Source organism: Myotis lucifugus, unplaced genomic scaffold (assembly GCF_000147115.1).
Source record: "Myotis lucifugus unplaced genomic scaffold, Myoluc2.0 scaffold_1, whole genome shotgun sequence".
NCBI lineage: Eukaryota > Metazoa > Chordata > Mammalia > Chiroptera > Vespertilionidae > Myotis > Myotis lucifugus.
The window spans coordinates 1,840,123-1,861,018 of record NW_005871049.1 but is presented as its reverse complement, the minus strand read 5'-3'; the positions used below and the strand labels follow the sequence as shown (position 1 = coordinate 1,861,018).

The 20,896-nt window shown below is 39.5% G+C and overlaps 1 protein-coding gene and 1 pseudogene across 8 annotated transcripts in view; both read left to right on the top strand.

Annotated features, from left to right (window-relative positions):
• UIMC1 (ubiquitin interaction motif containing 1) overlaps positions 1-18,389 on the top strand; it is a 72,557-nt gene extending 54,168 nt beyond the window's left edge. For 3 of the 8 annotated variants that reach the window (XM_023753766.1, XM_006081602.3, XM_014454486.2), the window contains 6 exons: positions 7,497-7,556; positions 11,984-12,062; positions 14,409-14,580; positions 15,934-15,997; positions 17,233-17,275; positions 17,798-18,389. In XM_023753766.1, coding sequence (XP_023609534.1) covers positions 7,497-7,556; positions 11,984-12,062; positions 14,409-14,580; positions 15,934-15,997; positions 17,233-17,275; positions 17,798-18,008 — 629 coding nt within the window. In that variant the 3' untranslated portion in view covers positions 18,009-18,389. Of the gene's footprint in view, positions 1-7,496; positions 7,557-11,983; positions 12,063-14,408; positions 14,581-15,933; positions 15,998-17,232; positions 17,276-17,557; positions 17,616-17,797 lie in introns of all 8 variants that reach the window. The other 5 variants (XM_006081604.3, XM_023753760.1, XM_006081605.3 and 2 more) reach the window with 4 other exon arrangements.
• LOC106696932 lies at positions 2,059-2,591 on the top strand (annotated as a pseudogene).
• Positions 18,390-20,896: the final 2,507 nt, after the last annotated feature.

The window sequence follows — 20,896 nt, the reverse complement described above, 5'->3', positions numbered from 1 at the left end:
GACGCTGATGTCTTTCTCCATCTTTTGACTTTACTTGTCTCTATTCAACAGATAGGCTTTTTCTTTTTTTCTGTTAATCCTCATTCCTATAATCTCTTGTAATTGAGTTTATTCCAAATTATGGTAAAATTAGGTTAGTTATGAATATTGTGTTTGCCTTGTCTTTTTAAAAAAAATGTTTCTATACACAGCTTTATTGAGCAATTGCTAGGCTGGAGCCTTTTAGAATCAGGGATGTGACCTAGGGTTGCTGCCTGAAAGTTGAGGGTTTTGTTTGTTTGTTTTTTAAGAGGTAGTGGAAAGTTGTGGGCGGGAGGGGGTGGGGGCGGGAACCTACAATCCAGATATGAGGCCTTGACCTAGAATTGAACCTCAGACCCTTCGGTCAGCAGTCCTACACTCAACCACTGAGCAAAACCTTTTAGGGCAAGATCTCTTTATGTGTATAAAATTATACTATCTCTGAAGCCATTGATTAATTTGCTTTGTACAGTGATTCAACTTAACAAAAATGTTTGTGTCCTGCTATTAGTACTGGGGGACAGGGGGTGCTTGAGAGGTGATTAGGGATATGGTATAAAGCTGGATGGGACCTCAAATTTGTTTTTGTTTTTTTTTATTCTTTTTAAAAAAAAAATATTATAATAAGTATTACAAAGGGTATTACATTTGTGTCCTTCCCCCACCCCCCGCCCTGACAATCCCTGTCCTCCCTTACCCCCCAGTGTCTTATGTCCATTAGTTATGCTTATATGTATGCATACAAGTCCTTCGGTTGATCTCTTACTCCCCTCCCTTCTGCCCCCCAACCCTCTCTGGCCTTCCCACTGCAGTTTGACAATCAGTTTGAGGCAGCTCTGCCTCTGTATCTATTATTGTTCAAAAGTTTGTAATGGTCTTTATTATCCATGAATGAGTGAGATCATATGGTATTTTTCCTTCATTGACTGGCTTATTGCACTTAGCATAATGCTCTCCAGTTCCATCCATGCTGTTGCAAATGGTAAGAGTTCCTTCTTTTTTACAGCAGCATAGTATTCCATCGTGTAGATGTACCACAGTTTTCTAATCCATTCATCTACTGATGGGCACTTAGGCTATTTCCAGATCTTAGCTATGGTGAATTGTGCTGCTATGAACATAGGGGTGCACATATCCTTTCTGATTGGTGTTTCTGGTTTCTTGGGATATATTCCTAGAAGTGGGATCACAGGTTGGCTTATATTTTTAATATCATACCTGGCATACTACAAAACAGAACAAATACTGGCACTGCTTTCTAGTCGTCACATATAAACCCATTCAATTTTAGATTATGCCTACGAGGAAAACAGAGGCCCGAACCACTCACAGAGGAGGAAGGGATTACTTCCGATTCACAGGGCTGTGGTAAGAAAAAGGACAGATTCTTACTTCAGTGTTCCCTAATATCAAGCATGGGTTTTTACATTTTTATTTCTATTAAAAGTTTGGATCTACAATAGCAATGAGCCTTGAAATGTATAAATTGTCTGAATTTCTGATAAGAGTTATTTCTTTAAACGGGCTTACTAAAAGTGGAATTACTGGATTATATGTATAAAGTTTTTAGATTGCTTTATTGGAAGGTATTAGTCATTTAAATTCTCACTAGTAGCAAATGAGTGTTCCTCTTATCATACCATTCCAAATACTGAGAAATATTATTTTTTTAAAAAGCATGGCATATTTCTGATAATCGATGAAATTTCATTATACTTTATATTTCGTTGTAGTAAAGTTAGTAGTAAAGTTGAAATCCTCTTTGTGTTCTCTGAACTTGGTTTCTTAGTATTTTTTATTTTTAAAAAATATGTTTTTATTGATTTCAGATAGGGAGAGGGGGAGAGAGAGAGAACATCAGTGATGAGAGATAATCATTGATCAGCTGCCTCCTGCACGCCCCCTACTCAGGATCAAGCCCAAAACCGGGCATGTGCCCCTGATCGGAATCAAACCCGAATCAAACCCGGGACCCTTCAATCCGCAGGCCGATGCTCTATCCACTAAGCCAGTGGTTCTCAACCTTCTGGCCCTTCATGGCTCTTCCCTCTTGCGGCCATCGTAGGAGCGCCAGCGGTCAAAATGAAGTTCAACCTCTTTGTGACTTCTGACCGGAGCAAGAACCGTAAAAGGCATTTCAATGCACCTTCCCGCATTCGAAGGAAGATCATGTCGTCTCCTCTTTCCAAAGAGCTGAGACAGAAGTACAATGTTCAGTCCATGCCCATCCGAAAGGATGATGAGGTTCAGGTTGTTTGAGGACATTACAAAGGGCAGCAAATTGGCAAAGTAGTCCAGGTTTACAGGAAGAAATACGTCATCTACATTGAACAAGTGCAACGGGAGAAAGCTAATGGGAAAACTGTTCATGTGGGCATTCACCCCAGCAAGGTGGTTATCACTAGACTAAAGCTGGACAAAGACCGCAAAAAGATTCTTGAACGTAAAGCCAAATCTCGCCAAGTAGGAAAGGAAAAGGGAAAATACAAGGAAGAAACAATTGAGAAGATGCAGGAATAAAGTAATATTATATACAACTTTAATTAAAAACTTAAACTGAAAAAAAAAAATACAGTTCCTCATGTTGTGACACAACCATAAAATTATTTTCGTTGCTACTTCATAACTGTAATGTTGCTACTGTTATGAATCGTAATGTAAATATCTGATATGCAGGATGGTCTTAGGCGACCCCTGTGAAAGGGTTGTTCGACCACCAAAGGGGTCGCGACCCACAGGTTGAGAACTGCTGCACTAAGCCAAACGGGCTAGGGCAGTTTCTTAGTATTTTTATTATCAGTTTATATGAGTTCTTTATAAGGCAATTGCCTTTTGCTTTGAAGGTGCTTTCCAAAATTTTCCCACCCACCTATCAGTTTTTACCAAGTTTCCAGATTTATGCAGCTGGGGCAGCAACCCCCTACTTGTGTGAATGCTGTCAAAGCTTTTATTTCTTGAAGCAGAAGTGGTGCTGATCCTGCAGAAAGATCTAATCGGTGTGAATAGAAGTGGCACTGATACGAGAAAAAGAGTATTAGAATCCATCCAGAATTAAGAAGGGGAGTGAGCAGCAAGGAGAAAGAGTAAAGAATTCATTGCCATTGATGATGGAAGGAGGAAGCTAAGAGATAGGAAGTGGTGGCCTGATATAGGGGTCGTCTTAGTTGTCTTCTGAAAACTTTTGTTCAACCTCTCTGTGGAACATTTCCTCATAAGCAGCTCCACTGTGGTGCATCAATAAAGTTGCTGTATGATGTGGTATGTGAAACGGCAGTCTGAATGTAATCTGTGTCTTCTTGAGTCCTCAGTGCCTTTGCTGTTCCCATCTTGTTCCTCAATATTGACTGTCTTTGCTTACTTCTACTCACTGTGCCTTGTTGCTGAAGAGCCAGGCCTCAGGATTTCTTTTAGCAATTTTTTTTCTGCTAAGTGTGTGTATTCCTTCCTTGAAAAATAAAATAGCTCTTATTAACACCTGAGTTAATACCCAAAGTATTATGTGTTAAAAGAATATTAACAGCTAAAAACCACTTTAAAGAAGTTCTCTTACTTTATGATCTAGTCATACCTTTTAATTTAGACACCTAGAACAATGATTTTCAACTGGTGTGCTGCAAGAATTTAAAAATCATCAATACCTGACTATTTAGTCAGAGGCACTGACCTCTTTTCTCTTAGATTGTCAAATAAAAAATGACAACAGCCAACACAACAGTAGCCGTCATGTGTGAATGAATAAAAATTATACCTATTTTTCTGTCAGATCGACAAAAAATATATTTTTGGTGTGCTGCAGAATTCTAATAATTAGTTTATGTGTGCCATGAGATGAAAAGGGTTGAAAATTGCTGATTTAGAGCATGTTAAGAAAGAAAGTTCAAGGAATTAATATTAGATCAGTCATCTCCTTTAGAACTGTCAGGACTATAATTACCTTACAGGTGTTATTGTTATCTCCAATTTACCTGTGAGGAAACTGGTATCAGAGAAGTTCAGTACTTGTCCAGCATCCTATCTAATAATAGACAAACATGGTAATTGACCATACCTTCGCTACGCCTCCCATGGGCTAATCAGCGAGATATGCAAATTAACTGCCAACAAAGATGGCAGTTAATTTGCATACGTAGGCGCGAAGCGGCGGAGCAAAGACTGAAGATGGCTCTGGCGGAGCGAAGGCTTGAAGGTGGCTCCGGCCAGAGCAGCGAAGGCTTGAAGGCGGCTCCGGCCGGAGCGAAGGCCTGGGTCCCGGGTGCCGGAGGAAAACCGGTGCCGGCAGCCAAGGGAAGGGAAGGCCTATTGCACGAATCTTTTCGTGCAACAGGCCTCTAGTCAGTTAATAAGCAGAGCTGGGGCCCGTGCCCAGGTCTCCCTGACTCCACAGCTAGCGTTCTTCATTATTATGTTCTATCTGCCTTTCCATATGTGGAGATGGGGATATATATAGTCAGGGCAAAGTCTGAGGACACCCCTGAATGGAAACATGGAATCTTATCTCATCAGACTTGATCTTGTCAGCTTTTCAATTACCTGGAAGAAACAGTTTGATGGATTCAGACTATTTCCTAGTAAACTGAGTTAATGTGACATAAGTCACCTCTGTAAAAGCATATGTGCAAAGTCAAAGGATCAAACAAACGATTAGAATTACTTCTGTGGTGGCTGTGGAGATTGACCATTCATAGACTGACTTGCTAATAAGGAATTTTCTAAGGGCCTAATATAAAGGAAACTCTTAATAGCAAGATGTTATTTTTCCATTAAGCAAAAGGACTTAATTTGCCAAATCTTTGTAAATCATACCTAATTGTAACCAACAATAGCTACCAGTTATGAGCACCTATTATATACTAGGAACTATGCTTTTTGTATATTCTGTTTTAATTCTCAGAACAACCTTTTGAAGCAGATATTATTCCACTTTTATAAAAGAGGAAACTGAGGCTTGACAGGAAAATAATTTCCCAAGATCACTTACAGTACTTAGAAAGCAGCTAGAGTTGGGATATACAGTCAGCTTTAATTCAAAAGCTTATGCTCCAAAGAGTCATCCATGAAAGTTCAGATTAAAAAAAGTTTGAGAATACTAAATCCAATATGATAGTCAATATATTGTTTTAAGAATTTATGGTAAAACTGTGTGGTATAAGAGCAAAGTAATAACAGTTTTGAGAATAAAGGCTGCTTCTGTGGAGATAAAGGATGGAATCAGGAAGAAGCACACAGCTAATTGGTTTTGGTAATGTCTAGTTCTTAAGTTGGATGATTGGTTTGCATATATATTCTTTTGTACATATTATAAAACATTTTTAAAAGCTCACATATTTGTATTATGTCCTATTGTCATTCATTTCACTTTCATAGGAACCTTGATAAAGGTCACTGTTGATCCTTGCCTAGACTTGTTTTTTAAATATTGTGGTGTCAATATTTAAACAAATTTTTAAATGAAAAGTGGTATATGCTCCCTGAAGAAAATTGGCAACATAGAAAAATAATCATCCGAAATCATCACCCAACACACCCCCCTTCCTACCCACTGAGTTAGTTGATATTTTAGCATATTTCCTTTTAGTCTTTATTTTGAATTCCTGCTTAGTATTTTATCCTGTATTTGAGCATTAGGTTATTTAATTTTTTTATTGTTATAAATAATGCTTTGATAAAATATCTTTATTTTACAGTCTCATCTAAATTCACATGATTCCTCAGAGTAGATTCCCAAAGTATAATTCATGGGTCAGAAGATATGAGTTATTTTAAAATTCTTGATATATATTGTCATATTGCTTAAGTAAAAATTTCAGCTGTTAAAGAAAAGATTGAGCTATATATTTTATACACAAGTACTAGTAGGAATTAGATAAGTGGCTGTTTTTCTAAGACCTCTAAATTATTCAATACCTCATGGACTGAGAAAACAAAAACAACCCAATTAGACCAAAGGAGTTGAATATACTTTTTTCAAAGAAGATATACACATAAAAAGATGATCAACAGCATTAGTCATTAAGGAATTAAAAGTTAAAAAACGCTATGAAATAATACCTTATACCCTGTAGGATGGCTATTAACAAACCCGAAAATAACAAATGTTGGCAAAACTATGGAGAAATTGGAACCCCAGTATATTGTTGGTGGGAATGTGACATGCAACCACAGTGGAGAAAAACATAATGAAGTACTGACACATGCTATAACATGAAAACATGTTAAATGAAGGAAGCCAGTTACAAAAGCCCATATATTGTATGATTCCATTTATAGGATATGGCCAGAATAGGCAAATCCACAAATTAGTGATTGCCTAGAGCTGAGAGTTTGGGGGAAAATTGAGAATGAATGTTAATAAGAACAGATTTCTTTTTCAGTTAACAAAATGTTCTAAAATTGATGTGGTGATGGATGTACTCAAAACTATTGAATATATGTGAATTATAGCTCAATAAAGTTTTATATTGAAACAAAAAAGAATGATGACAGCAGAGTCAGGATGGTATTGGAGGTATGAGGATAGTGGAAAAGATGTGAAATAGACTCTGGGAGAGTACAAGAATTTACTGACTATGGAAACATAGTAAGATTGGTAGGCAGTACTTGAGGGGCCTCTTGAGGTTTGTGGACTTAAATATAATGTGAGCCCAGTTGGCACTGTTGTGCTGCTTAGGTAGGAACAAATAATAGGTGGAGTGCTGGATTTAACCAAAATTGGGTTTTGCCAGGGAGTACAAAAGAAATTAGAAATAAGTTGAGGGAATACTCAAGGGAATGGTTAGATAACTGTGAAATCTAACTTAGGGAAGAAGGAAATTGAGAACATAAGAGGGTAAAGAACACTGAAAAAGGTGATAGTTTGGAATTAGATATCCTAGAGAGGCTGAGAAATTATTGGAGTTAGGATATTTAGAGGGAGTCAGAAAAGAACAGTGGTGGTTATCAGAAAATGGGACATCTGAAATTGTCAGCTTGCAAGTGGCACTATTATTATTGACAAGCTCAACCAGGGTTTCTCATTGGAATCACGAAACATAATGAACAGATTGTTATCCTACTTCTCTCAATGATGGTACAAAACTGGTACCAATCATTCTAAATGTAGCAGACAGAGATTAACTCATCACATACAGTGTATGCCTTAGGGCATTAGGCTTACTTCTCTCTCAGAACCCCCCTTGAGAAAGGCTGGGATGGTCATCAAGGAACTGAGAGGCAAGAGCATTCGATGCATCATACTTTAGGTTGAAACCTATAAAATCTACAACTTGATATGCTTCAGTGTAATACAGTATATAGATATTGAAATCACCAAGAATGATGGCAGGAGTGGTGAAGAGAAAGACAGTGATATATTAAAATTTTCAGTGAATGGTCAGGAAGTGTCGGTGGCTGGTGGAGGGCAGGTGACCAGGAGAATAGGTTATGACTACTTCAGGGTTGGGTAGCAGGGGTAACACCTGATTTGTGCTTCAAACTAGGTTTTTCCAGTAGGCTGGAAGCAACGAGGAGGAGGAAGAGGATATCTACCCCAACTCCAGGTCAGTAGTACTGTGGTGTAAGGAAGAAGAAACAAGCCAGTATTTGAGAAGGTACAAGGCAAAGAAGTATCCTCAGAGGACAGCCATCTTTCAGTGAGAGCAAGAAGATGAAGAGAATGTTCAGAGGAGGTTGAGAATATGGGGGGAGGTGGGGTGGGAGGGGGCGGGCGGGTTTGTTGATCACTGACAGGAATTCCAGAAGGCAGAGTCATTTCGAGAGTAGGAGTGGATGATTGGGTCAGATTAGAAAAGCCCTCCAAGATGACAGATTAGAGTTATGTGGGGATGAGAGATGCCAGGGAGGCTTGGATTTCTTGTGGTGTCAAGGTAAACAAACTTAAGGCAAGTTTTATCCTAGTTATCTCTTAAAGGAGCAGTGCTAGCCAATAGAACTGTCTGTAATGACAGAAATGTTCTATATTTGTGGGGTCAAATATGAAAGCCAGTAGTCACATGGCTATTGAGCATATGAAATATGGCTCATGGGACTGAGCTGAATTTTAAATTATATTTAACTAGAGGCCCGGTGCATGAAATTCATTCATGCACGGCAGGGGGGAGGGGAGTCTCTCAGCCCAGCCTGCACCCTCTCGCAATCTGGGACCCCTCGGGGGATATCCAACTGCCGGTTTAGGCCTGAACTGGCAGTCAGACATCCCTCTTGCAATCCAGGACCGCTGGCTCCTAACCACTTGCCTGCCTGCCTGTATGATCGCCCCTAACCCCTCTGCCTGCCTGCCTAATTGCCTGTAATCACTTGCCTGCCTGCCTGATTGCCCCTAACCCTCACCTTCCTGCCTGATCACCACTAACCACTCGCCTGCATGCCTGATCACCCCTAACCACTCTGCCTGATTGTCCCTAACCACTTTGCCTGCCTGCCTGATCACCCCTGACCGCCTCTGCCTGCCTGCCTGATCGCTCCTAACCACTCGCCTACCTGCCTGATTGCCCCTAACTGCTCACCTGCCTGCCTGATCACTCCTAACCACTCTGCCTGCCTGATCACCGCTAGCCACTTCTGCCTCAGCCTCTGCTTTGGCCTTGCCGCCGCGGCTTCGTCCAGGAAGTCGTTGGAAAGGATGTCCAGAAGGTCATTCGGCCGCTGGTCTAATTAGCATATTATGCTTTTATTAGTATAGATTCTAATTAAGATTTAAATTTAAATAGCCACATTGCTATTAGGCTAGTTTCTTAGGGGAGGTCAGCAGCATTGAGGCAGGCAGCATGCAGGTGAAGTGCACCTTTCCTTCTTCCTCTTACAGCCCACTGAGGAAGTGCCTGGCTGGGGGAGGGGCACTTTTAATAGGAACATACACAAGTCTGTGGCCTCCTGTTATTTTCTGCTGAGGTGGTTTTGAGGTTGAGGGAGATAAATTGAAGATGACAAATCTCTCTTCTTTGTATATATAATTTCTACTCCTCAAGGAGCCATTTGTTTCACTGTTATAGTTGTAGGCCATATGTTTTATTTGTGATTGCCTGTCTTTGGATTTTTGGAAACAAATGTGCTGATATTTACATAGTATTGATAATTGTTCTATAATTCTTTGATTATTTGCTGTTCATTCTGTTTGTACAAATCAATATGAGAACCATTTAAAAGTAAGACCTAACCCAAATTTTAGACAGGCTGATAAGTGCTTATCCTAAGGATGGGTTTAAATATTTGGCTAAGGCTAAAAAATAAGTCTGGAGGAATAATAATGATAATTACAATTAACAACTTATGTTTGCTGAGTGCTTTCTGTGGGCTGGAAACTCTTACAACTTATTTGGATTATCTTATGTGATTCTTACCAAAACTCATGAGAGTAGATGCTGTATCATCTCATTTTGTAGGTAAGTCAAACTAATACTCAGGTTAAGTTATTTGCCTATGGTGAATAGCTAGTAGAGTCCCAATTTGGATACCATTTTGTCCAACTCTAAAGTTAGTGTACTTTATTCCACCAGGCATTACTGCTTCCTTTTGTCTTAACCGTGCCAAGGCAAGTCCATAGCGCAGCTCCTTAGGGTGTTTCCATCTCTCAGGTCTTAGTGACATCCTTCCTCTCCTCCATTTTGCTTACCTTGCCTGGTGGTTGTTTTTCTGGTAGTTGTTCTCAGACTCCATTGTTCCCTTTTGAAATCTTTGGCTGTTGTCATCAGCAGCAAGGGTTTTGGATTTCAGTTTCATATTGAATTCTCTGCCTGCCACTAGTTGAAGTGACTGTCCCAACCCTCATAAACTGGAGTTGGAAGCTCCTTTAAGAGCAACTTTTCCGTTCCTTTGTAAACTTATACTGGTCCGTCCTTATTCTAACATTAAATAATAGAATTAGCATGTGGTTCCCAGCAATCTGCCAAGTCTCTCCCCTCAGATTCTTTTCTACCTGCCTACTCACTCACTACTTACCACTTTTTCTCTTCCCATCCTTTACCCTTTTATTTCCCAGGAGAGGCAGCCTGCTCTTATAGAAGAACATATGCTTCTTTTAAGTCAGACTTGTATTGGGGTTTGTTGTTGTTGTTTGGGCTTTGTGATCTTGATCAGGTATTTAATATTTCATCATCTATAAAATACAGATAATGACATATGCCTTGTAGGATTTTGTTCTAAGGATTGAGATTAGTTTTATAAAGTCTCTGGTACAGAGCAGGTCCTCAAAAACAAGAGCTCTTTTTCCCCCCTTGAATCCATTGCTATGATTTAATTGGCAAATATTTATTAGTGTCTAATATGTGCTAGATTTTGCTGAGGATGCTGAAGAGATCAAAGCAAAACTCAGAATCTCTAAATTCAGAAAGTTGCATGATGTAGAAAGGAGACTGACATACAAACAAATAACAACAGAAATGTGCTAAGTGCAATAGTGGTATCTATAAAGTGCTAGAAGCAATTAATTTTTTTTCCAGCCCTGTCTGTGGAGTGGTTTCCAAGTATTTCTTTTGGAAAAAATACTTGGTAGTCAAGATGGGGGAACAAATGGAAAGAGAGAGAGAAAAAACAACCCTTAAAAGTTTCTGTAATCTGTGAGGTGCCAACCTTTTAAGATTTGATTTTAGCAGTGCCCTTGATAAAATCTCTCATGAAGTCCTTGTATATAAGATGGAGAAATGTGGGCTGGCTGATAGAGTAGTAGGAGGATTTGAAGGCTATACAACTATGTCCAGCATATTTTTCTCCTGCAGTACTCCAATCTCTGGGTTGGAAGGAACCTTAGAAATAGATTACCTACTTTCTCTGTACTCTGCTCTCTTTTTCTCCCTTTTAATTTTTAATTCAACAGTACAGAAAGTATATGGTAAAAAAACATACCATCTTCCTAATTTAGTCCTCAAGTGTCACTGTCATCCTCCCCAGAGACAAACACTATTAATAGTTACTTGTGTGTATCATCTTGTTTTATTCATATCTCTTTATACTTGGTGTTATAGTTATTTGAGTGTATATGTTGTCTCCCTTAATACATTGTAAGCTCCTTAGGGCAAGAACCCCATCTCATAATTTCTTATATCTCCCCAAATTATCTCCCCAAATTACCCAAATTGAAGATTCTCTGTAAATATGGATGAAGATGCTTTCATATATGCAGATGACACAAAACTGGAAAAGAGAGCTAATAACATTAGATGACAGGATCAATATTGCAGATGAACCTGACAGACTGCAATGTTCGCCTGAAAAGAACATAGACATTCCTGGCTGGTGTGGCTCAGTTGTTCAGGCATTGTCCCATGCACTAGAAGGTTGCCGGTTCAATTCCTAGTCAAGGGCACATGCCCAGTTAGGGGGCATTCAGGAGACTGTCCATAAATGTTCCTAGTATACTCTCACATTTTCGATGTTTCTCTTTCTCTCTCCCTCTCCTTTCCTCTCTCTCTAAAAATCAGTAAACTATTACCAAAAAACCCCCCCAAAAAACAAAAACAAACAAACAGGGACAAATGTAAAGTTCTGTGTTTAGGCGGGGGGTGGTGATGGGGGGGTGGAATACACAACAGCGTAGTTACCCAAGTATAGAGTTAAGAGATTGGTCTTGATAACATTTTATTTGAAGATGATTGGGGAGGGGAGGGGATGGACCTTAATTGCCGTAAGTTCAATTTAAGCCAGTGAGAATTTTGGTTGGAAAAGTATAAATCTCTCCCTCAGATACTGCAGGTTGGGTAGTACACAAAAACCTGTTTTGGTGTGAACTAGGTTTTTAGGTCTCATGGCAAATAAGGGATAAATAGATCTCATTAGCAAATACGGACATATCTTGTAGCTGGCAGTTTCAGTACATATGTTACAGGTATTATTCTCTGTACTAAAAAGAAGTTTCTTAGTGCATGTCTCCCAGTGGAGTAGGATTTTAAACTTTGCTTCTTCGTACACATTTTATCTTTTATATTCAGAGTCTACTGCTAACTGATAGTTTTTCTTCATTTTTTGTTGAAAGTGTTGACTTGCAGACAAATAGAGGCCCAGAGCAAGAGGGACTGTGGGATAGTGGCCCAGACTTCCCTGGACATTGAGAAGTAAGTATGTATGCTGTTTTTAGGGAGCTCTTGTTTAACATACTGCTGCTTGGGTCAAATAAAAAGACCAAGTTTTCTCTTACCCTGGGTTTCTTTGGCCTGCCAATCACTTTGTTGCTTGGATGCCTGAATTTCTTTTTATTATTCCCATTTTATGTCAGTGTATGTGGCCTCTGTATATCCCTTTTTATTACCCTAAAAAAATCCTGCTACCCACTCCACTTCCACATTGCTCTTACTTTAGAATCAGAGCATAAGTGAAAACAGTAAAGCTAAATTTCAATATATTAGTTTTATAAAACAGTTTAGGTATGGTGCTTTAGTAGAATAGAAGAAAGCAAGAAAATGTGTCACACTTATACCAAATTAAGGATGTTGAGTTATGTTACTAATGTCTGCAACTTTAATTTTAACATCTGCCAAAATAAACTTTATTCCTTATAACTTAAAATGTGTGCGTGTCTGTGTAATCGTTTATTATGTACAGTTAACCCCCCACCATTTTGGCTTCATTAAACTAATTTTAAAATTAATTTTTTTCTTTGAATTTGCATCTTGGTGTTTTGGGGAAGCAGTGAGCTATTTTGTGATATAATGATAACAGAAGTTGAGTTGCAAAAGGTTGGGCAATATAGAAGACTTCCTTGGGTTGTGGGTTGCAACTTGACAAGAAAGCACATTTTAAGGGGTTGGGTTTGAGTGCTTTCTCCCAACAGTAAAGATATTACCAAAGTACATTAGAGCAGTTAGTCATTAGGCAGAAACGTTTACCTTAGAAACACAGATTTAGACCCTACATTTTAGAGTTTCCTTCCCTAATCCAGTTGAGCAGAGTTCATCCCTTGCTCCTTTTGGAATCACTGTCATGTGGACATTCTTCTAGGACTGTCTTCATCACAGTGTATTGCAGTAATTTTCTTTTGTTCATTTTTGACATTTCTGTTTCCCTGGCTAGGCTGTTAGTTATCTGAAGGCAGATGCTTGTCTTCATTCATACTCTATTCTTCAGCATCTAATAAAATTTGTCTGAGACAGCAACAACAATAAAACCTATTTGTTGAGCACCTAATACTGTGTACCAGTCATTGTGCTAGGTGCTTTATTTACTATATAACTCTTACAATAGCTTTTAAGGCAGTTATCCTTTTTTCTTTTTTTAATAAAGAGACTGAAGAGAAATTGTAAGTAACTGGTTGTGATCATGAGGGCAGAACTGACAAAGCCTACTTGACATGCTCCTTCCTCAGTGATGCCATCTTTCACATAGTAGGAGATTAATAAATGCTTTTTGCATTACCTGATAAACTGTGTAAGGTACACTGGTCTGCTTTTCTCATAAGGAAGAGTTTTACTTGCATTCTCCAAGATGATTAAATACTTGAGACTTATTTCTTCTATTTTAAAAACCTCTAGAGAAATTCTTCCTTAGAGCCAATCCACATTTCCCTGGCTGTAGTAATTGAGTTGTAACGGCCAGAAAGAGAAGTCTAAGATAGCAAACTTTGAAAAGTTTTCCTTAGCTTCTTAAAACTGAGATGATCTTGAGTCAGGCAGACCTGGCTTCTGACAATTATTAGCTATACAACCTTGGGGAGAAAAGTACCTTCTTAGTAGGGCTGGAGATTGAGAAATTGTGTTTAAAGCACCTTCCACCATTATTAAATACTTAATAATTGTTCATTTTCTTCCTTTGTTCTCAATGATTCCATTTTCACCAATGTCCAATTAGCCTTACTCAAGGATACAATTTCATCTCTTTCCACAAACTCAACTGTTACAAAATGATAAAAATAACTGTGTATGAAATTATGCAGAAGCCTTTGGCAGAACCACATGGTTTTGGTAACTTCCTAGTTAATGTTGCAGGTTATAGAATTAAGGAAGTCAGCATATGGACAGACTTGATTTACTAGTCAGACAAGTTCATCTACCCTGGTAAAGTTGTCATCTTGGTTTAATGCTCTGTGTGCTCCCTTTTCTGTCTAAATTTTAACTTCCCTTTGAAAAAACGATTACACTTAATTTCAGAAGAGTTTGACAGAATATTTTATGTCTGAAGAGCAATCAACATTGAGATAGTTAGAAGTGCTGATTTTATTACCATCCCACGGCTGCAACAGCAGGGTACAGAGAAACAGCCAGGGAAAACCACTAATCACTCAGTCCTTTTGATTGTCATTGGGTTAGTTTTATTGGAGGCCCTGCTGAGCAAATCTGCATTGGTTGACATGTCTTCTCCACAGAATAACTTTGAGACATAAAAACATGATTTGAGACATATCCAGGAGCCCAGTGGCAAAAGCAAACCTTAAAACTGCTTTTTCTCTCTTTCTTCTGATTGGCTAGGCATGAGAAGTGTTATCTATGTAAATCCCTGGTCCCATTTAAAGAGTACCAAAGTCATGTAGAGTCCTGTCTCCGGCTTGCAAGGGATGACCAAGGAGATGGGCCTGCAGAAAGTGTGAGAGTACACTCAGCTGAGGAGGGGAAGCAGTGGCAATGGCTGAGGAACCCAAAGGTATGTGGAGTGTTTTAACAGGAAAGGCTACCAAACCTTCCACAGTTCCGTTCTGGGTTTTTTCTCCTCTCTTTTTCTCCCTCCTTTTCTTCTGTTTATCTTGAAACAAGATTTGTGCTTTAAAAATTTTTTTTCTTTTAATTAAAAATAATATGTGTTCATTGTAGGAAATACGGGAAGTAGTTTTTTTTATAAGTATGAAGCTACTGAATGTAAACTATAATAAAAAAATTAAAATAAATTAAAAAGTATGAGGAATCAGGGGACATTATCAACTATAATTTTTCCAGTCTTTTTTTCTATGCATTTTTAATGTACTTGGCACCATACTGTGTGTGTGTGTGTGTGTGTGTGTGTGTGTGTGTACACTTAACATTGTAGCATAAACACCTTTTTTGGTTTATTTTTAAACTGTTTTTAAAAATTACTCTTAATATTTGTATCACACAGTCACTTACTAGTAATCATTTTCATTATTGAACATTCAGATTCTTTCCAGTTCTTCTGTATTAGAAGACTGTTTAAAACATTAATTAGTCATTGTACCACTGGTTATTTTCTTAAAATAGATTTCCTGAAGTGGAATTCTTAGAGCAATGCATATAAACATTTAAAAATCTCGTGAAACATACTGTCAAATTGCTTTCCAGAAAGGTTATCCAATCATCCCCCCAGTGTTGATATGTGAGATCAGCTCTCTTGAACGCTGTGTGTGCCTGGCCCTAGGGAGGTGTGGCTCTGGCCTCTGGTTGCTGGGAAGATGGATGTGCTTTCTGGGCTTTGTGATTAAAGATTAGGAAGAGCAAGTCTTGGCTTAGAGAGAAAGATAAAACAGCAGCTCCATGTTATAGGCTTACATAGCAATCACTGTATGCTAAGATGAAGAAGCCATTATCCATCATGACAGAAGAAAGCAACCCCTGTATGAATGGGGTGGTTTGTGGTGGTGATTTGGAGTTGGGTTTTATAGGTATGTGCTTATACCATAGAGCTAATTTATTATTCTTATCACTGCCCCTAGAATTTACCTAAAAATTGTCATTTTCTGTTTTAAATCTCTCGAAATCTATCATAGGTCAAAAGCTACTTGTGTTTAATATGATCTTGGTGGAATAATTTGCCTTCTCTCGAATTCGTTCTTAGATAATATTGGCATAAAGATGTATTCTCTTCATCACGGTTTGCTTTTTAACTTGTGTACCCTCATTTATTAGAAAGCAAAAGACTTTCTTAGAGGTGCACCTCCACACCTCTTTCCTTAGGAGACAGGTGTGATCTGGGCTAAGGAAGTTGTATTTTAGATTCTCTGCTATGAGGTAACCCTTCCCTTTCATCTATTTATCTCTGCCACAGGAAAAAGGCCGGAGTGAAGGCCGACTCCTCAGTCTCTTGGAGCAGTCTGAGCACAAGACTGCAGGTGAGGACCCCGGGACCAGTTTTCTGGGCTTTTGGCCAAGGCCTTCTAGTGAAAAGAACCACTGCCAACTCCCTATTTGTTAGAGTTGTGTGGGTACACATTTCACCTAAGTAGCAAGCCTTTGAGACTCGGTCTAGGTCATCTCTCCCTAAGAAAGATGGGGAGATAGCCTGTCTTCTTCATCATGCATTTCATTTCATGTTTTATGAAGCCTAAACTTCCAGGACTGTCCGTTGAACTGGGAAAAAACATTTCCAGATGACAGGGCAATGACACAAGCCCCAAGTACCTTCTAAAGCAGAGGTGGGGAACCTTTTTTCTGCCAAGGACCATTTGGCTATTTACAACATCATTCACAGGCCATACAAAATTATCAACTTAAAAATTATGTTACTATGAAAAAAGTGCCTAGAGTTATTGAATTTCAAGTCCTGCCTGTGGTTGCCTTGGCAGAGCCAGACCAAATGATATGACCCATAGGCCGGACGTTCCCCACTCCTGTTAAAGGGACAGGCATGGGAAACCAGACATACCGATGTTACTGCCTCCTTCTAATGTACCAGTATATGCTCCATTCATATGTTACCTTTAGCTTAGTGTTCCAACCTATGCTCCTGAGAGATTGTAGGAAGTAATCTGTCTCTTGGTGCCTAGTATTTAGGGATCAGTAGAGTAGATTGGTTACAAGCATTGCAGAGTTAGTAATACCAACAGATTGTAAGGATTATGTCTAGTAAAACTCCAAACATATTCCCTGGCATAAGTAGGCCCTGGATAAATGTTAGCTGCTATCATTACTGTGGTTGTTATTAGTTGCTGTTGTTAAAATTCACCAGATGCAGATGGAAGAGGAACTGTTGCTTAAGCCTTTCTGATGACTCTAAAAAAAGGCAGCCTCTCTGAGTTCCATGTCCTGCTGTCTCCAGATCAGCAGGTTGTGATTCTCTGTAGGAGGCAGATTTCCCTTGGCAACTCCTAGTTCCTCAAGTCCAGATTTGAAGTAGATTTATTCAGAGGTTGTTCATTTAAAAGTGTTCACCTCAGTACTTCTGCAGCGGAGTGTTGGATCCTAAATGCTCACATTCCATTAGACTGGGGATTGGGGATTAGTCTGTAGCCACATGGATAAGCCTGATGAAAAGCAGTGCCCAGAATATAAGAAGCACATGATCAATGAGAAGTGCTATGACTACAACACTACTAACAACATTATTACTTTTTCTCTCCTATCACAGATGCAGAGATAAAGACCAAGTCTTCAGAAACAGTGGCCTTCAGGTGACTTGGGGTGTGCATTGAAGTGCAGCTGTCAGCAGTTCTAGAGAAGTAGAGGCCTAGTCCTGGGTTCTGTGTATAGTGTGATAGTCAAAATGTAGAAGGTAGAAATCACTGTAGATCTCTCTCTCTCTGCCTCTGTGACCCCCTATATCTTGGCTAAGAATGGAATAGTAGCTCAGTTCACTAATGGTGTTAAAACAAACAGAGCAAAAGCTATTTCTTACTCCTCTCTACCTCTCTATCCCCACTCAACCCTGCTCTTCTGACTTGGATTTCAAGCAGCTTGGGAATTTGAATCTGAATCCTCATTCTCTCACTGCATAACTGTGTGGCTTTAAAGGTATATGATTTACCCAATGTCCTCATCTGTAAAAGGGGAATGATATTACTTATTTGGTTGAATGATTACAAAGATTATGTGAATTAATAATATATGTAAAAACCCCTGCTACAATGCATGATGCATGCTTAGTGCTTATTAGTAGGTGATATTGAATTCTGAAATTTTTCCTTTCTCTCTAGGGTACCCTCACCAGGGATGGAAGAGGCAGGCTGCAGCAGAGAGATGCAGAGTTCCCTTGCACATCTTGACTTAAATGAGTCTCCCATCAAGTCTTTTGTTTCCATTTCAGAAGCCACAGATTGCTTAGTGGACTTTAAAAAGCAGTTTACTGTCCGGCCAGGTAGCCGGACACGGTCCAAAGCAGGCAGAGGAAGGAGGAGAAAATCCTGAATTTCTAGTGTCCGAAGGTTGACAAAACCATTAGCAATAAGGATGGACCATGGTCATTAAGCTTTAATGGCTCCCAGTTCATTGTTGAGCAAGTTTTGATGGGCATTTTCCACCATGAGCACCCACTCAGCATTCTGGTTTTTGTGTTTTCTATGATCTATACAGACAATTGTACATAGTGTTCGGTTTTATAACAGCCTGTTTGAATTCACTTATAGTTAAAAGAAAATTTAAATATATTTATATATGTTTGTATGAAATCTTATTTCAATGAGAGGGAGATCTTCCTTTCCCCCTCTCTGTGTTATAAGGTTTTGGGTACAGATATTTTAATTGTGGGGCTTGTTCTCAGACTCATAAATTACATGTTTCTGAATGAAATATTTTACTAGTCTTTGATATCCTACCTATATTCACTGAATGTATAGTGTGCAGTTCCAGAACACTGTGTGATTATTCCCTTGACCTTTTCTTTTTAATCTATTTTTATTGATTTCAGAGCAGAAGGGAGAGAGAAAGAGAGAGACAGAGACCGAGAGACATCAGTGATGAGAGAGAATCATTGATTGGCTGCCTCCTGCATGTTCCCCACTGGGAACGGAGCCCAAAACCCAGGCATGTGCCCTGACCGGGGATCAAACTGTGACGTCCTGGTTCATAGCTCAATTCTCAACTACTGAGCCACACTGGCCCCTTGACCTTTTCTGACATCATTCTGCAAGGTGCCAGTTCATTGAATCCTACTCCTTATTCTGCTATCCCTATCATTCAATGACCTGTTACTTCATCTCATTGCCTCACCCAGTTAAGAATTCTCAGCCAGCCCTGGCTGGGTGGCTCAGTTGGTTGGAGCATCACCCCCATGCACCAAAAGGTTGCAGATTTGATTCCCAGTCAGGGTACATACCTAGGTTGCAAGTTTGATCCCCAGTTGGGGGCATGGATGGTTAGGCAAACAATTGATGTTTCTCTGTCACATCAATGTTTCTCTCTCTCTCTTCCTCTCTCTAAACATATCCCTGAGTGAGAATTAAAAAAAGAGAACTCCCACAGCATAGGACCTTTGAGGGATCTCTCCTGCCATTCTTCCCAGGAATTTGTAAGTGAACACTATTTTTAGTTACTTCCTATGCAATAATTTCCCTTTGTAGATTAACCAGTGGATATTCATTTGTTAAAACCACTGTCAGAGGTCATAGAAGTAACAGGAAATAGGTTCTGTTTTAAGTACATTAGTAGAAAGTACACATTCTCAGTCACATTGCCCAGGAGCTTTCAGAGCAGAACAGAGATGTGGTCTGTTCTCAGTGCATAGGCTGTTGTGGAGCGTGTTGGATGGTAGAAACAACTACCTGAGGAAGATGTTAGAAAAGCTAGCTTTGGCCCAAACAGAATTGAAGATGTAATGAAAGACTGTGGGAGATGGTTGCTGAACAGGAAAGGATCCTGGGACAGGACGAACAGGGACACAGACTTGTCTAACTTCTGATTTATCAAGTCCACAGTTACCTTTTCCTTTATTTAAAATGAAAATGAGGTGTGTGTTAGACTGGGGAGTTGAGAGATAGCTAGGATGGAAGGCCAGCACAGGCCTTCAGGGAAGGCACTGTTTCCTGTCTGGGTGCCTTGCATGCAAGATCTTTGAGTTAGAAGGCAGGATGGTAGGTTCACTCTCTATTCCTTCCATGTCTTGGTGCCCTGACATTGAGGCCAGCATCACATAATAGCAGTTATTTTTTGAGCAACTACTATGGTTCAGGCAATGTATGTGCCTTCATTTAATCCTCACAGCAATCCTGTGAGGTAGTATTATCGTTCCCAATTTTCAGATGAGGAAACAAAGGCTGAGAACAAATAAAGCCACTTTTGGTCCATGGCAGTGACACTACAGTGCCCCTCCTCTTCACTCCTAAAGAAAATGTCATATTTTGATTCTAGTATTGATTATTTTACTGGTTGCCTTCTAATGAAAATTAGTTTATCAGTTATGTCCCATTAGCTTAACTCTCACTAGTCTTCTCATTAAATAGAAATTTATTGGAGGTAGAGTTCTATAAATAGGGGATAGTATGTTATCTCTTGCCTAAAGATAAGAAAAGAGACAGGCTGATTCTACAAAGTGAATTATTTAGCTTAAAATTGAGCAATCTACTAGAACATGGGTCAGTGGCAAATTATTGGAGGGGGGTGTGGAATAAGCAGGACCAGGAATAATAGGCTTTTTGTTAGCCAATGGGAGTCAAGGGGAAACAGCAACTCCCAGTGGCCCCTCCCCACCCCCCACTGTTTTGGGTACAGGCTGCTGATTTGTCTTATTACTCCAATGGTCCTGTGGGAGGGCATTGTTGAGACAGTGAAGAGATAGTCATTGGAGAGTATCACATCAACCTGAGTCTGAACCCCTGCTTCTGATAAAAGTTAACCTCTCTGAGATCTAGTTTCCTTGTCCAGAAAACGGGGGAAAAAAATCTTACAGGGTTCTCAGAGTTAAGATAATGTGTATAAAGGCATAGTATCAATCACATAGAGGATGGTGAGGAAGTGACAGTAGTTGCTATTAAACAAGGTGCTAGTTTTGTATGTCATAAGTAGTGTTACAGTGTGAGGTGGAAAAGCCAGAGAGAGAGGTGGGGTGCAGATGCAGGAAGACACAGTTCTTAGAGGAGCAAGCCCTCCACCTTAGCTCCATCAACCGCCAGCCTTCCATAGCACCTTTGAACCCTGGGCAATTAGAGCTCTCCTTGGGGTCTTGATGGGCTTTTTGCTTCTTCCAAGATGGGAAGGCCCTGGACTGCAAGTGTTGTGGACTCATGGAGATCTAGGAAGCTCCATGAACTTCACAAGTGGTTGCCATAAACTGGGAAAGAAAAGGGGACTTCTCTGTGTTA